Source organism: Dermacentor silvarum, chromosome 4 (genome assembly GCF_013339745.2).
Source record: "Dermacentor silvarum isolate Dsil-2018 chromosome 4, BIME_Dsil_1.4, whole genome shotgun sequence".
Taxonomy (NCBI): Eukaryota; Metazoa; Arthropoda; class Arachnida; order Ixodida; family Ixodidae; genus Dermacentor; species Dermacentor silvarum.
In genome coordinates, this window is record NC_051157.2 from 25,237,396 (window position 1) to 25,255,229 (window position 17,834).

General features: G+C 44.1%; 1 protein-coding gene across 1 annotated transcript in view; it reads right to left on the reverse strand.

Annotated features, from left to right (window-relative positions):
- Window positions 1-17,624, reverse strand: part of LOC119448373 (uncharacterized) — a 66,214-nt gene extending 48,590 nt beyond the window's left edge. The window contains 9 exon segments of the mRNA XM_049665155.1: window positions 6,258-6,428; window positions 8,102-8,292; window positions 9,633-9,891; window positions 10,725-10,840; window positions 11,107-11,411; window positions 12,548-12,654; window positions 13,560-13,684; window positions 14,377-14,600; window positions 17,132-17,624. Of these exon segments, the coding sequence (XP_049521112.1) occupies window positions 6,258-6,428; window positions 8,102-8,292; window positions 9,633-9,891; window positions 10,725-10,840; window positions 11,107-11,411; window positions 12,548-12,654; window positions 13,560-13,684; window positions 14,377-14,600; window positions 17,132-17,167 (1,534 nt within the window). The 5' untranslated portion in view covers window positions 17,168-17,624.
- Window positions 17,625-17,834: the final 210 nt, after the last annotated feature.

The following is a 17,834-nucleotide window of genomic DNA, read 5'->3' on the forward strand; positions in this document are numbered from 1 at the left end:
AGTATATGCCACGCCTTGCTATATGACATGCGGTATATGCGGGTTATATTGTCACACCTGTCTATTATTAAAGTTACTCATACCTTGTCTTACATTCTTGACAAAGGTATTCCTCGGAATCTTGAGAATGACCGCCCACAAACAAATGTCATGAAACGAAACACCGACAGCGCATGCCTTTTATGTTAAATCTTCTCAGACTCAAATATTAAAAGTCCCAAACAATAAAAAAAAATTACGGGCAGCTTCACACTAAGTGGTGCGAAGAGTGGGCAAACAGCGAAGCTGGTGGCCCTTCCCTAGCTTTAACTTTGCTTTCCTTTGCTTAACTTGGTTTGGCTTGGCTGGTTCTTAGCCAAACTTAGCCGACCCCGAATACTCGGGGTGGACGCGCAGTTTTCTAAAGGCCATTTTATAGTCCGACGTAGCGTTGACGCGCGAGCGCGCTCGGCACGGGGAAGCCACGCCAGCGAAAGCGCAGCACTCTATATAGTCCGGCGTGAGGCGTGGCCGACGTATCCGGCGTTCGTCGCCGTGCCCCGGCTGCAGCCGGCGTCGAAATGTTGTCGACATGCTGCATTTCGCGCCGGCCTCGTCACCCAGAATAGACCGCATCCGCGTCTCGTCCAGCAAGATGAGCTCATGGATACTGGTGGCGGCACGCGCAGCGAGTTCGCAGTTTCGTATCATCCTCAAACTCCTAGTTTCGTATAAAATGCGCGTGAGTCTAGGCGGTGCGGCGCACACGTTGGACTATAGAGGGGTCGGTTTTCGCGCCTTCCATAATCAAGGCTATCCACCAGCATCTTGCTCGACGAGACGCGGATGCGGTCCATTCTGGGAGAGGGTGGTAACTTCACCGAGCGATGCCGTCACGTGCGTCGCCTAGCAAGGCCTCGCTCCAGCTGTGCGAGGCGTTGCCAGCCAACGGGGGTTGACATCATCGCCAGGCGCAGTTCACACTACGCGGTCTAACCAAGAGCTTCAACAGCTCCGCTGTTAAAACCTGAAAATGACGTAATTTTTTTGGCGTGTCTGTACACTACCTTCGGGATCGGCCCGAGGCCGCGTTTCTACCACAAGTTCGTCTATGCGCATATCGTTCGCCGCCAGCGTTTCCCGGTAAACATTACGGTTATATAAGCTGCACTTGCTGGGAAGCGCGAGAAGCAGTCAGGAATCTGAACGCTATCGGGAAACTTAAGCGTGCTCCAAGTTTTTCTAACAGAATATACATAGAGGCAACATCACATGACGCAGCATGGGAGACGACTGCTGTTGCGCAGCAGCAACAATCCCTGGCAGATTGCAAGCGTGTCACAAGGCTGGCGCCACGAGGAACGCCGGCAGGGTCTTTAACCGGCGTCGCACCTTGATTGTGCAAGAACCGACATTGACGGAAATCCGTTAATGTTTGTTAGGGCCCAATAAAAAAAGTCCCAGTTTCACCCTAAAGGCGAAGCATCAATTGCAAGAGCAAATTAGTAGAGAGCTATACGGAGTAATAGTAGTTTTATCAACTGTATAAACTTGGACATGCAGCAGCACCAGCAACACGCAGAACTGTTGTCGACGCCGTCGGCGTTTTGCCCGCGTTTGGTGCGAACGCGGGCAAAACGTTCGTTCCACACGTCACGTTCGCACTTCACGTGTCGTCGCAGCCAATGGGAATTTAGGTGCCGTTTCGTTGCTACAGACGCCGGCTTTTTCGCTCAATGGGCCATCTGATGCTTTCGCATCAAAACTCATAGAAACTGTTCACTGTCGTAAATCTTCCATCCTGTCATGCCCTTGGCCCTGCCTTTTTAACGCCCGTGCGTCAACTGTCCTTTTGCTTACCCCGTTCCCTAAAAAAAGACATTGATTTAACTGAAATACAATTACTTGAGCCTGCTACTGGCACCTGCAATCTGAAAATTTTCACTGAAGAGAGTAATTCGTTCAACCAGTGCTGATTAAATGTTGATGAAGTTCGTTTGGAGCGAGTGATACTGAAATCGTTTGTTCTGAATAAATATAAGTAGTACAATTTAGATCATGGTACGATATATTTGCAAAAGTCGAATACGGTTGCCATGATTGCCATAATATGTTAAAAGCCCGCAGGCTGTAACTCTAAGTACTTCAGAATATTCGTTTTCGTGCTTTACTTCAGGCAAGTTTCCACACACTAAATACGTTCTAGGGCAGAACAAATGTTACGTATTTAGAGCTAGAGCACTGCACGGGCTCGGGCCGGCCCTGATAAAGCGATTTATGATGGGCCGAGGTCGGGCCTGGGCCTGATGCCCTCGTGCATCTGGCTCAGGCCCAGGCCATTCACTCAGGCCTTCGGGCACACGTGGATGCTCTGTATAAATCCAAACCATTTTTTGGTAAGCTCAACTGACAAATCCGAAAAGACTGGCGCTTAATTATCTTAGCAAACAAAATTAAAAGAGGAAGACTTCTAATTTCTTCGTTGCTTAGTTTTTTCTTGTAGAAAATTAGAATTATTCTTGATTTGCAAAAAAAAAAAAGCTTCATTCTCTTAAAAGAAAAAAAAAAAAACTTCACTTTTTAGGAACATCTCTTGATACAGTCTGACTTTTACCGCTGTTGCTATGGCACAAGTTAATCACTCCCGACATGATTATTTTATTGCAATTTCATCGATTTACCGCTTTTAGTTTATATTGCACCTCTTTGATGTTTGCTTTATGATGGCTGTTGCGTTACAGAGATGGCTCCGGCATTTCATCAAAACTTGTATCTGTCTCTGAAATTATACACGAAAAGTGTTTTGTCGTACACTCTCGAGCCTATGACAAAGCACTTTTTATGTATATGTGGTAGTGCATTTCCCACCACCATTACCTTCGTGCCCAAATTAGAATATGTGCTTTTGAACTTTAGCTGCTTCGATATTCAAAATTCGTGGTTATCTGGCAACACTGGTCACCTTTTCTGGGGCTAGTTGCAAAGCGCCTGCGTATTGTGCAGATCGACGATCGTAGCCGTGTGGCTGTTGAGGACTCTAAAATGAAACAGCCATCTTTATTATGCAGCATTTAGTGATGGACCAACTTCACTGTGCCGCCCAGAATTAACGAAGCCACGCACGCTGGTTTTTTGCACCCTCAGATATCCCCGCGGACTACATCTTCAAGAGGCGTACTGCTTTGAAACTGAAACCTTCGCCGATACTTTTTCGGGGTGACGGGCTCTCTGAGCTAAGTACCGTAAACGATTCCTCATAAGCTCTAGAAATTTGGACTGATGCTTCTAAACCAGCCTAGCCTTGCATTGTAGTCCTCCAGATTTGTTTCTTCAGCAAGAAAACTCATCTCATGTGAAAAATTGAAGCTCCGCGGTAGTATCGCTGTTCGTCGATGTTGATAAAGCTCTCTCTCTCTTCTAGTCGACACGTTGCATTGTTGAAGTTTTCCATGCTCGGATTAAATCTCCACGATTCCATGTACTCAGCAGTTACATCATACCCGCTAGACCTACACCCTCTAGACATCACCATGAGTTGAATGTGTCGCCTTTTCACCATCGCACCAAGCCGTCTTTTCCCTCACTTTAGAACTATGGAATGCTTTACCCCGTCATGTTCGATCTTTATCGCCAGCTGAGTTCCTCTTGTATATTGTTAACCACGGATTTTACGCTGCATGTCTTTTTTTTCTTGTTCGCCATCTTTGTATCCTCTGCTCCCCACTTATGCGATAGCGCTTCAAGGCTGCAGCATGTTGAAATAAATAAATAAATAAATAAATAAATAAATAAATAAATAAATAAATAAATAAATAAATAAATAAATAAATAAATAAATAAATAAATAAATAAATAAATAAATAAATAAATAAATAAATAAATAAATAAATAAATAAATAAATAAATAAATAAATAAATAAATAAATAAATAAACGCACACTGTCGCTATGGTTGCTCCGTTCGCGTTGGATATTCGCTTCGAGCGTGGCAACTGAAATTCAACTAGTCAAGTAGCATATGCACGTACCGTGAGAACCGAGAACGAACGTGATCTGCAAGTTGACGGTCGCGCTGTTTTCTGCCGTTCGGCGCCGCAAGTATAAAGTTTTCCCACGATAGGGCGTTGTGCATGTTCTCTCTCACTCAGGTTCCACGCACCGCTTAATTCTCACACTGCTCTTGTGCTGCAGGCTTTCGTAAGTATTCTTACAGGCGCTCCGGCTTCAAGCACAGCACAATAACAACAGCAGTCCCGCAAACTCACTGTTAGGCACACGAACATAGTGTGGAGCCTCACCACTAGAGCTAAAAACGAAGATACGCACAAATTGACATTCGGGAAACGAACGCACCTTCGATTCAACAGCGCACTGTGAGGTGTGTTCTTACCAGACCGTCTGAGCGGAGAGGACATTGAATGTCAAGCTCGATTTAGTGCCGACAAACTGCGAGAGCTTTCTCAGTTTTACGTCTGTCTTCTGCCCCATCGAGGTGCGACCCCGGCAGCTCCATTGCCGAGGTTACTCGTCGCACCAGTGTTATGACACGCTTTGTATCTTCTAGCGCGCAGTTCCTGCTATGCGCAGCAGCACTTTAAGTCAGCTTTAAGCTTGCAGCAGCACTTTAAGCTTGAGGAGCTCAAGCGCAACGATAAGCCTTGTTATTCCTGTCACTGCTTCACCTATGCGAAACTGCCACTTTTTTACAAGTGTTTATAATTCGTGGTGTTTACAACATGTAGTGTACACAAGAATTTGAAATAAAGTGCCTTGGATGAAATTTTCAACCAAGCCCTTGCTTCTATCGACCTTTTCATGTTAGCTGCACAATTGCTCTGTCAGAAAACGTGTTTTGCAATGCTTCATTGTCACTGCAGTTCTATTTCGATGTCTTTGGACGCGTCACCTATAAGCAATTGCATTTTTAGGGCCGGTACCACTCAATTTATGTATGACTGTTTGAATGGCCCTGTAACCCGGGCCATTCATACAGTCATGGGCCTGGGCCGGGACTGGTCATGCAGGCGCGGGGCCGGTGTGGGCTTGGAGACTCAGGCCCAAGTCAGGCCCGGGGGAAAAAAATTGGCCCGTGCAGTGCTCTATTTAGAACCACTTAGCCTGCCACAAGAACATGCTGTAAGAATAACAACATTTTTCAACTCAACTGATCCCGCAGTATATCTATCAGTCTCGGCGCGTATTAACATTCAGCAGCATATACGCATAGTTTCTCACTATAACACCTAGAGGGTAATCTGGCGCCACCGTCTATGCGGGTTTCTTAAAGGGCGCTGTGCCGTCACGGGAATGACGGGATATGTGTCTGCGTGGCTTGTGTTGGCTGGTGTTGTACGAAGCTTCGTCAAAAACGTGAATATGGCTACACAAATAATGCGTTCTTAAAATAAAATCGACATAAAAGGCTTTCATTCACCCGTATTACATCTCGATAAAGTTTACTCACCTACAATGTAGAGTCAACTGACGAAAAGCGAGAACAGACGACAAGTTGTTCGAAAGCGAGCGAGAATCTTGTCGTCTGTCCTCCAACTTCAGCCGCCCGTTGATACTTTTTACGTTTCATATAATTGTACACCCAATAATAAGTCCTCAAAATTAAACAAAACACGGTTTTGTGTAATAATAAAGCTAAAACCGCTTTTTGTGTGCTGTTTCAGCTGGAAATTAATCATTGTGACCGACGGCAAGCCAGGCGCATCTTCAAGGCTTCCTGGCTCTCCGAGAACGTTGCCAATCCGAAGTCACAATGTACCGGCATTCTCAAGCATACCACAACGCAGCAGCGCCAGATTTGCCTCTAGGTAATATAGTGAGAAACTCTATGCATCTACATATAGAAGATCGGAAACTATTATTGCCATAATACTTCGTATGGTTCATCGTTGATGAACCATACTTACAGCAGTTCGACAATACCGCCGGGATATCTTCTTCAAGAACTGACAGGGGGCGCTCATTTGTCGGTCATTAGAAGAAGCTGTGCACTATGTGTTGTTGACATGGCCCCCAAGATTTCGCGCGCAGTGCGTTGCCCTATATCGGAGGTCATAGACTCATAATCTTTTACCAGCCATTTTCATTAAAAGTTCAAAGGTGGCGCTCTTGATGCTAGCGCGAGCACTGGTTGCCTCTCCCGCTGAACGCCAGGGAGCTGCGAGCACCCGTATTTATTGCATAGCTTGCGATAGTGACAATTTCCGAGTCAAATATTTGAGAAATGTATGTATACATGACTAAAAATTGTTCTTAGATATCAACGAGGTAAAAAACGAATCTTCTGCCTTTGCGCCAGACTGAAAGATGTAGCTTCCGATGAAAGATTGACGTTACAGCCTTCCTGAGGAAGGACGTTGTACTTTTGCAAGATTGTTGTCAGATACAAGAAGATTTCGACAGTGGCCATTGTTTCTCCTGGACACATCCGCTTTCCTGAAACGAGGCAGAAAGGTAAATGAGGGAAACATTAGCGGCGATAGAATATACGTATATCCACGGTACTGAAGTGGGAAATTTTCGACCCCGAACACAGGTTAATAACGCTTCGAGCGGCATTACACTGAGCAATACATAATGGCAAGTGAATCGTTGTTGCCGAGTAATTCCTTTTTGCGAAATAAAATCTTTAACGTAGCCAAGAAGCAACCCCTATTTAGTCCTTGTTGGAATAAATAATAAATAAAAGATGAAATCGATGTATCATTTTTGTCCCAGCTTTTTACACGTCCTCCAGATATTTCGTCTCTTTTGCAGCGCACAGTGCTCGTAGGGGGAAAAATACCTTCTGTATGTTACTGAAGCGAAGAATGCATAGCTTTTTGCGTGTATCATTGATGCCACCATGAACTTGATTAATGGATCCGCAGAAATTAAGAGGCTCAAGTTTCAAGTACACAAAGCACGCCAGATGCGCGCTTACCCCAAATGACGAGCTTGAAATGTTCGCCCATCTCCATGACGTTTTAATTGTGCCTAATTATTCTATGCCAGGTACAGCGTTTTAGCCTAGCCGGCTTATAAGTTTCTCATGGCACTGGACGAGACACCTACGACAAGCGGTACTCTCGGCAAAGTGCTTCTGGCTGGGACTGGTAGGCGCAACACACTTACTTATAATTGGATAACGTCTTATCCCCCCAGTTTATAGTGTCTTGCACTCATGCGCACGCCGCTTCTCAATGAACAGCGTGAGTTGTTTTTGTACTCGTACAGCGGCCATCTTGTTGCAGTGTTCAAGAACATCTAGAATTGCGAGGCGCACCGAGAGATATGTTTGTTGGACACCAAGTTCTGCAATACTGACACCACTGATTTTATGTACGAGCATCTGATATTGAATCCGGCGTTGTGGAAGAGCGAAGCCGACAGGAGCGAAGTGCGTTAGTAAAGTTCAATTCCCTGATTTAAAACTTGTGCAAACCGTAGGCCTCGTGCTGTCACTACGCTAACCACAAAGCCTTTCCTAAGCAAGTGATCTTTCCCGTTGGCCAGCCGTCTGTCCGACCTGATATGTCCACGATAAGAATTTGCGGAAATTTGCTGTTATTACCAATTTCTAACTTAACTTGTTGTGAATATGGGCTCTGATACATGGGTGTCTCCGTACACGTCAGCACCCTGCAATGCAAAATCTACGTAGTGTTCCTGCCCAAAAAGGCACAGTGCCAAGCGGTGGCCTCTCTTGGTACGAACTTGCGAACTGTGCGACCATACTAAGTGCGGTGCGCTCGCCCAATATTTCCCATCAGGACGCTTAGATAATATGTACAAATCCATCAGAAGGGCCAGCAATATTTGAAACATAGTGGTCTATCGAGGTATCGCTATTTCTTAAATACAGAAATTGTATTTACTTTTCGACTGTGCCTCGTAGTAAAGTGACTGCAGTATTTGTTCAATGCCTTTTTGACACTTTTTCAAGGCATGTAATAAAATTGTGCGTGCCACTAATGTACATGTACCCGGTAAGAGTGGCAATCATAATTTCATCCTTCGGCATTTCTACAACTCAACAAGTACAACGACCGGAGCTGCGCAGATACAGTTATCATGGCAAGCTTGGTAACGTGGCAGTGCCCTATAAAGACATATGCGGAAGCACTTACCAACAGAAAATGGAATCAATTGATCAGGCTTGGGAAGCAATCCCGAGCCATCTTCTTTCAAAAAACGCAGTGGATTGAACTCTTCTGGATCTTTCCAGTACTCGGGGTTCATGTGCACTGCCCGAAGGTTCGCCACCACAATAGTTCCTTTGGGAATAAAATGTTTTTTGAAAGTGATGTTCTCGCCAGCTCTGGAAGAAATAGAATGGGGTTTCAGCGTCGTCCTCTCGTCTCACAGTGTATGCGCAATAACGCACGATAAGAATATACTTCGCCAGCTATCATATGCTAACCGGGCAGTAACTAAACCAGACAATAGCGTTGCGACTGCCATCAGATCCGGGAATGTTGGAAATTGCCCCGTCGGTAAAATATTGAATTTCCCCGCAGTACAGCAGCGTATACCTCAATAGGGAGCATCTTAAAAAAATGTACCTGCATTTCTGGAGGCCATCCGAATTTCAATAACTGTCAGTTTGTAACGTCGAGAGTGTACGCCATTTTATTAACGTGAATATTCCCGGCCTTTAGTCGTAACATCTTTGCTGTGTTATAGCAGAGTGTTGGCCATCATTAAAGCCGTGCTAGAACACAGCAGGAAAATTACGAATAAGTGCCATAAATACGCATGTTATTACAAGAGCGTGCCCTCTCGACGCTACTAATTGAAAGTTGTTGAAAATCAGGCGGCCTTTAGAAAGCTAATTTTGAAAATGCTGCCCATTGAGTAACGCTAGTGCATTGCGATGAAACTCCGACAATAGCCGCAAGGCAATGTCCAAAATTTCGGGGTATGACCTGGGCAACTTCTCTCATTGACGAAATGTGCTGCTGCTGCTCTAACGCTGTACTTGAAAAATGTTGGAGAGTTCATCTGGCGTAGATGTCTCGACTATCTGTTGCTGAGTCGGCACGCAGGTTTATTATTTGCATATGGTCGCGGAAGAAGTCTGATCATGGTGTAAGTGATCTTACGCTTGTGAGATTCACTACTAACAAAACAAAAGTTAAATAAGGAAACACAGGTGTTTGATGAGCCTGTCAGCCAGTCTAACGGTAGGGGAGGTCAATAACGATTTGAGAAACAGTAATTATATATAGCATTGAGTGATGCTAAATTGAATAATTTTGAACACAAATTCTGCAGTTAAATCAGGAGACGTGGAATTGTTGCACTTTCTAGGAGGTCCTTTCCGAGTGCCTTCTGGCTGGGATTGAAGGGGTGTGCTGTGAATTGTTTCCCGTGATCATGTCCAACTCGTGGCTTGTGTGGTTGAACTGTAGGCAACGAGACTCGTAAAAAATTCTTAACTTTAATTCTATTCGCAGATTTCCGTGCCATCGCCTTGAGAACGACTAAAAAGTATTGTGCCGGAGGTTTTAAGCTACAAATTAAGATGAAAATTCTTGCATGAGAGCGATCTAGTCATTACGTCTCATGGTAACGAAAAATTCTGCTCTGTGCGGCAGTTTTCTTGTAATAACGTTTCCTACTCATTTAAAACTAATTTGTCGTTGGTTTAAAACTTACACTCTCGGAATACCAAGCGGCGTGACGGTGCGCCAGCGGTACACTTCCCACAGCACTGCCACGGTGAAAGGCATATTCGTGTGGTCGGTCCATGATGGCGCCCTCTCGCGGCCAATGACTTGGTCAATCTCCTGCTGGATTCTACGCTGCACAAGATCAGGCTTGTCAGCGCACACCAGCAGGTGCCACTGCAGCGTCTCCTGAACAGTGCTGGAGCCAGCTACGAAGAAGCTGAAGATGTTGCCGATCAGCGAATTCACTGCAACGGGGCCGGAAATGGTGCGCATTAATTTCATCTTCGATACAATTGCATCGTTAGGTGGTATAAAACTACATAACAGAAAATTAAGACTGGATGGCACGAAGCTGGAAATTAGCAGTATTTCAAGTCGGCCAGCAATTTATTTCAGAGGACCATAATATTGGAGACCCACGCGCCACTGTGAGCAAAGCCAGCACACTGCCTGATTTTGGAGGCCAAGTGGATAACAAAGAAAGCCAATGGAATCCAAAACAAATCGGTTTTAAATAGAAAGGAAAACCCCACGCGTGAACCGTGTGCAAATTAACAGGAATCATATGAGGTTTTCCGCTTTCACTAGGGCAAAAAAGCCGATCGAGCCGCTTGGTAATTCGGCATAGTATGATGTCAAATAGGAGCCCGTTGAACTATGGCAAAGGACTTCATTGCAATAAAAAAGTACCATCTGCGTGTCTTCTTATTCATTGACAATTTCTTCTACCATGCATCATACAAATAGAAACAACAAATTTTGGGTGCCTTTTTTATATGAGAAACTGTTGTCGATGCCCTCCCTAAACATATTTTTCAACAAGCACCGATATTATCCTTATGGTTTGAGTAAAGCTTCGAGAACCTTTGGTGCTCCGAAAACGAGGGAGAGAAACTGAAATCCCAGAAGTGTGGATTCGTACAACACAGATTACTGACATAATACGCTGCAGCTTGTTGTATTGGACAACGAGGTATCTGTGTTTCTATCACGCTTTTTTTATTAACAGCTTCATAAATAGCTTTTGTGTCCACAGCACCGGGAGCAAATATTAAAGCAGATACGTCTCTTTACTTACTGTGAAAATTAGAGCTTGCATTAGGCTCATTATCCCTGATTTTCTTCAGGTAAGCGTCGATAAAGTCCCGATTACTGTGTTCGTCCAGACTCTCTTCATGCTCTTGTATCTCGCGTCTGAAAGAAGGTAGAAAAAGAGTCCGTGCCAGCACATTGATTGATCGACACGAACAAAAAAATTTGCTTTGAATTTATTCGCCTAATAATATCCACTGAAATTTACATTTTCACAAGAAATTGCCATCCAATTCTATCCTTCACATGTAACAAAACTGAACTGTCGCGATCATTTCCTTAGTTGACGGGGTTTGTTAAAGGTCAGCATGGCGACACTCATTTTTTGTACAAAACATTCGTTCACTTCGCTGTAGGGGCAGACTTACTTCGCAAAGGCCAGAAGGTCGTCGAGAATTGGACCAGCGAGGTTATTTTTCAGGACCGGCACTCTGGCCGCCAGCCGGTTCAGCCACCCGGGAAAAAGAGCACTCAGCCGTCTGGCACCGATGAACCTCGACAGCTTCTTGAGTCGATCGTCCAGAAAGTTTCTCCGTGCGTCCTCGTATGCGTAACGCGTCCCAAACACAAGTGCCGTCACGTTGTTAGATGTGCTGGGCACGAGCAAATCCTGGATCACGAAGGGTTCGCACCGATGTTCGGTGATCTTTTCAACCAGGTACTCTGCTTCTTCCTGGAACCAATCGAGACATTGCGGTGTTTGTTAGGACTTAGCCAGAGAAGTTTTGGCATTCTTTGAACGCGTGGTGCTTTGAGGTAGGTCAAGAAATGTCAGGGTGAAAAACAGGTGCAGGCAAAGAACACACGACAGGAAGCTCCCGAATTGCCAATATTCTGGAGCAGCAAGGCATTGCCGTCTTTGAAGTGTCCTCTAATCCAAAATCTGACGTCCGTGGTTATTTTTGGCCGCTATTGACTTTTCCATATGCGTCATGCGTATAGCGGTTTAGTTGAGCATCTCTGCTGCTTTGATAAGGACAGGATGTGCCTAGATTCCCCCATGGCTGTTTAGACGGAGCGTACCAAGTCACCGCTTTGCAACTTCATGCAAGGAGACAGGGAACATCAAACATTTTCTTTTGACAATACTTTTGACAATGTGATCCTTTCTAATGACAACTTTTGCCAAAGAAGTATACAGTTGATGCAATAATATGTAGTAGTGTCCGAGGTGTCAATCGTATACACGCCCCATTTTGCGGACATCGGTTCTGCCATATTCCTCATACGCTCTCTTGACGCTATTTTCGGCCGCCCACACTTACTGCCAGTACAGTAGCAGAGAGATAGATTATCTTTGATGCATTTTGAGTATTTTGACGAAGATAGGTCCTGCTATCAAAACGTTGGGCAGCCTTTCTGAGGCACCTTATCCCTGTTTATAACCTTAATTGTATCAAGTAGCAGAGAGAAGGTATTTAAATATCTTACTGTTGTGTAGGAAAGGCACACATAAAGAACGGCGCTTTCATATACATACCTTCGTATGACTTGTCAAGTTTACTACTACGTCATCAGTACCCCTTTCAAAACCACACTGATTTTTTGAAGATGAAGTTGCGGCTTTTGTTAAGATAGAGGGCTCGGTGACAACAAGTGTACTATAGCTCTGAGGTGAAATACTGTTTCTGCTTGCAAATGTGTTTTCAAAAAATAGTTACAAGTACTTCTACGAGAAAGCAAATGTCGTCTCGCTCATGCTCATTGCAAGAAAACTATCTCTTTCATGAACAAGTAGATTGTATTATCACTTTAGGACTGCCTTACGGACAACACTGCATCACCCTTAAGAAACGAAAAGGTTTTAACCTTGAGTCTCTCTTCCATGGAGGTCCTTCCGAATCCGAGATCACGCAGCACATGGAGACAAAAACGCCGGTTGTCATGCCACGCTTGGCCATTCAATGACAAAATACCTGTAAGATTGAATACAAGGACACTGTACTTCAAAGAGCGATTAAGTCCAGTGGTGTTCCGCACGTGTAAGAATATCAGAAGTGCATAATAACGCTTGGATGCAGGTGCGTAACAGTACTGAAACGCAATAAAAAAGTCTTAAATGTGCCCTTCAATTAGCGAGGGGCCTGGGACGAGGGAACATACATTATACAGTACAGTGATAATAATGCCTGGTCATTCCTTGTCTGCCTTGAGCAACAAAAGGCACATAGTTCAGCTTCTATAAAATCTGTGGTATGTCACCATCTAGGCAGCCTGTCGTTTATTTCTAGAAAAGCATCTGCGTATTTCGTGCAGATACTAGCGTTATATTACGCCATTATCCCGCTTCCGTTCATAGTCAGCAAATATGAAAATGATGCTATGATACCGTCTTGTTATATGATCATTACTTGCATGCGTTTTATGGTTAGATGATGTGTTCATCACTTTATTTATTTTGCACAACGAGAAAGAATATCAACCGATAGAACTAAACAGTGAAGTGTGGGTTATTTGAAGGCATTTATGCTCTTGCAACATTAATCCTCTTATACATATTTGATCACATAACAGTTTTGTGACTTCGTGCCCGCTACACAAAAGAAGGCTGCACGCGTCAGGCACTTATCAAGACACAGACAAAATATTCAAAATCTCAAGCTACGTGTTAAATTGCGATCTCTGTAATATGAACATCACCACTCTGTTGTTGCTTATTTGTTGAATATCAATGATGCAACCAATGTCAAAATGTTTTTCCAAACATTACACAGACCAGCATTCAGATATGACTGTGCATAATCTGGCGGGTTTTTGTGAAAGTGTGATTGTGTACTATTTTTGATGAGTCAAGAGTTGCAGGGAGCATTTATGGACTCACCTCTAAAGCCTGCTTGGTCGATGGCGAGATTTCCGGATCGGTAAAGCAATTCCTTCATGGACAGTGCTTCTTTTATGGATTCAAAATCATTCAGTATGACAACGTTTCTGAAGCCAAGTTTTATCCTAGAAGTTAAAAAAGAAGGGGTGCCGATAAACGCGCGAACATTAGCACAATCTGTGAGCATCAGAATGCGGTTATTGGAAGCTAGATACATTCGGGAAAAGCACAGTTGTTAGGTAAGTGCTAACCACATTGTAGCAGATTTTGTGCTTCGTGGATTATTCAATGTCGCATTTTATTTGTAAGTGTTTTCTTCATCTTTAAGTTAGCACTGTACGGTTATCCAAAGTGGAGATCAGATTGTATGTGAAAAATTATAAACAGTATACCAAAAAAAGGCCTAACTGAATGAGGCTTCCGCCAGGATGAAAGGTGATTAAAAGCTACATGCGAATGATACCACTGTCGGGCGAGTTACGGTTTCTAAAGTTTATAGGCGTATCCTGCAGGAAGTTTCTTAATGAGTTAACGTGTACTAATTACAGCCCGTCGCGGTAGGTCACTGGCTATGGCGTTGCGCTGCTAAGCACGAGGTCGCGGGATCAAATCCCGGTCACGGCGGCCGCGTTTAAATGGGGGCGAAATGCAGAAACGCCCGTGTACCATTCTTTATGTACACTTTAAAGAAGCAGAGGTCGTAAAAATTAATTCACTACGGCACGCCTCATAATCATATTGTGGTTTTGGCCAGAATTCAATTAACATGAGGAAAATAAAGAGAAATTGCATTGTTTCTTGTTACTGAAATGCTCACCGAAAAACAGGACCGTACATTTGCGTCCACTCTTTGAGCTTGTTCAGGCCAAATATGTTTGTACGCAATGGTATGTGACCAATTAGTGGAAATCCGGGTGGTCCTGGGGGAAGTTTCGTGTCCTTAGGCGCTCTGCCAATGCGCAACCAAAGTGCGCTTGAAATCAACAAAATGAAAGAGAGTACGGCGGTTAAAACGAGTTGAATGGCATCTCCTGAAGCCTCCTGAAACGAAAAAAAAAGAAAGCGAGTGATTAAGTCGCTTGTCATATTTCCACCCCGTGCAGAAGCCAAAATGTGGAACGACGACAGGTTTTAAATATTATTGTGGTTTGCGCACGCAGTGCATTGACGGCACTAATTTGGATACAGAACGAGAGAGCAAATGCGTAAGCTGATATAATTGGCGCCCGTTTCAGTGATGCTCCTTTTTAAGCGAAGCTTTATAGGCTCACAAGTTTCGGTGGTGGTGGTGGTGGTGGTAGCGGTGTCATGCTGAAAAGTGGGTCGATCCTGGCGATAGTGCAGAAAGGGTCCAAGCTCAATGGCACATACCAGGGACGAAAAAGAAAGAGAGAGAAGAAAGAGAGAGAGAATATAGTAAGAGAAATAGAAAGAAAGACAGAGAGAAAGAGAGACAGAAAAAGAGAGGGAGAGAAAGAAAGAGATAGAGAAAGAGAGAAAGAAAGAAAATTACCACGAAGGTCAGAGAAACAAAGAAAGAGATATAGAAAGAGAGAAAGAAATAAAGAGAGAGAGAGAGAGAGAGAGAAAGGAAAACAGAGAGAACGATAGAGAGAAAGAAAGATAGTGAGAGAAACAGAGAGAGAAAGAAAATAACCATGAAGGTCAGAGAAACAAAGAAAGAGAGAAAAAGGAAGAAAGCGATACAGAAATAGAAAGAGCGGGAAGAAATAAAGAGAGAGAGAACTAAAGATAGAGAGAGAGAAAAAAGAAAGAGAGAGCGAAAGAAAGAAAATCACCACGAAGGTCAGATACACGCATGGTAAGCTTCGCTTAACCCCATTTTCTCGACAGGAGAAGGGCTGGGGATTTTTCTATGCGCCACGAAAGTGGAGTAATAAACATCCCTTTAAAACAGTCAGTATCATAAAGGTAGTGTAGTAGAGACCATCGGCAATTTCTTAGGCAATATAATACTAGGAGCGGAACACATTAAAAAGTGCGATACAGATTAAACCAGTAATAAACTTTGCAAATTTCATTTTGAAATATTGAGCAGGTACATTTAGGTATATTATAAGTGCAGAACTGAAGCGAGCCATGCAGCGTGAGATGAATGTTAATTTGCTGAACAGCGTGACTACTTCCGAAATATGCGTGGTTTGAATGTGCGGCTACATGCGTAACTTTCACTGATAGTTTTTACCCGCTGCAGTATCTCGCAGGCTATGACAATGCACTGCGGTGCTCGAGGTCGCGGTGTCGATCCCGACCACGACAGCCGCATTCCACTGGGCATGGAATGCAAGAACGCTCGTGTACTTGAATTCAGGTACACGTAACTAAACCGAAATGGTCAAAATTAATCCGCAGTCCCCCACTAAGGCATGTCTCAGAATCAGATATAGTGGTTATGGCACGCAAAACCTCAAAAAACAATTTATCGATTTTAACGAATACTTTCTTAAATGAGAAAAGGTGCTTATGAACACAATAACATTGTCATGTCAATGTTTTCAGCTGTAAGCCTTGGGAAGGGATGCCGGAAGCTCGTCATGGCAGCACGGTTCCTACATTGAACCTGCTTAATATACAGGCGGACTTCAATTGAGCAACTGCGACATGTGCCCTGAATGTGCGACAGATAATATTCTAATTGGTGATGAGCACACATGTCCACATATCCATCGCCGTTATAATAACGTGCTGCCGAAAAGAATGAATACTATTTAACCTGAGTACGCTGTATCGGCTATTAAGGCTGGGCTTAAGATCACGGGCTCTCCACCACAAACAGCTAAGAGAGTTCTTCGTAAATCAAGTAACTGATATACCGAAGTCTACTAGGTCACTAAGTCAATCCTGTAAAAAACATTCGCCCCCTTTTTTTACGAACAATTAAACCGAGAGGCTCAGGACGAGCGGCTGTCCCATCTGTTTGTGTCTGTGCTTAGATCGACCGTCTCGCGCTAAATTTTATGCAGAAATATGCAAATACATCATTCTGGAAAGAGCGTCACTGAGAGTTCTGCTGAAGGAATTATATTGCTACCTTTGTTGTAATTAGTCGTATGTCAAGTGTTGCTTCTGCGCTTCTCCCAAGCTATGTAGGCCCTTACTACAGGAAGTATTCTTATTGTGTTATGACATACCCTCATATGTCAGCCTTTGTTGGCGGAAACCCATATTTCCAGTACGGTCGAGCTAAGAGGAACATGTTAAGCGATCTCATTGCCGAGTATTGCGCTTAATACTTACCAGAATACAATTTATTGCTGTTTACTATATACTCGTAGAGGTGGGACTGCAAAGCACCCTGACCAACAAAGTAAAGGCATCACAAAGCGCTGAAACTCACGATGCCAGCACTTTCCGATGCTGCACATAAAACTTATTAGTTTTGTGCTTTTGCCGTTACCAATCCTACCACATATAGCCGTCACTCACGCTTAACTTAGGAATGGATCTCACTGATTTCACGAAATTTTCCTATCGTAGGAAACGCGCTGTAGTAGTCACCGATGACGTCGTAACACTGTAGTTTTACCTCTAGACAAGCCAAAGATATTTACCTGTACATTGAATGCGACCTGACGAAGGGAATCCATTGGAGGCGGTGAATGCACGTGGTAGCTTGACAGCTTGCGAGAATGATGAAGGCTATTTGCTCAAGAATGGAGGCGGGAGGAAAAGTTTGAACGAATCAAAGCGGAAGTACGCAGGTTCACGTGGACAGCCGACCCTCACAACGCTAGCCGCAGAACAGTCCACAGGGCTTCCTTCGTTCGATGAACAGTCTCTTTATACGCTCAGTCGGTGGGTCAAAGACCACGTGAAAGAGCGTTTTGTAACAATGAGCACTTCACCTTGATAACACTTCTAGTTGCTTATTTAGACATGTTCGGGCTTGCAGCTTCACCGAGAGATTGTACCGACGGGTTTGTGCCGGCAGAGTTTTCGCTGACAGCTTGCGGACGCAATGCCGTTTTTGAAAACGCTCTTTCCCTCACGTTCAGATTCCTGTTCTGGCGTCTTTATTCGAGCAGCTGCCACTCACGTTCTGTTGAAATCCTCGTACTCTGTTTCATCACTGGCTGTGCGTTATCCTGGACATGATTACACAAGTTCCCGTTCTCCAACTCCTGATAAGGCCTCTAAATGTTTTTTTTTCTTTTTTTGCTTTCTTTCGGTGGACGCGACCGCTGCGATATGACTTGGAGCAATCAGGGGCGACATGCAGTCACATAAACACTCCGTGAATTGTGCGATAGGGCT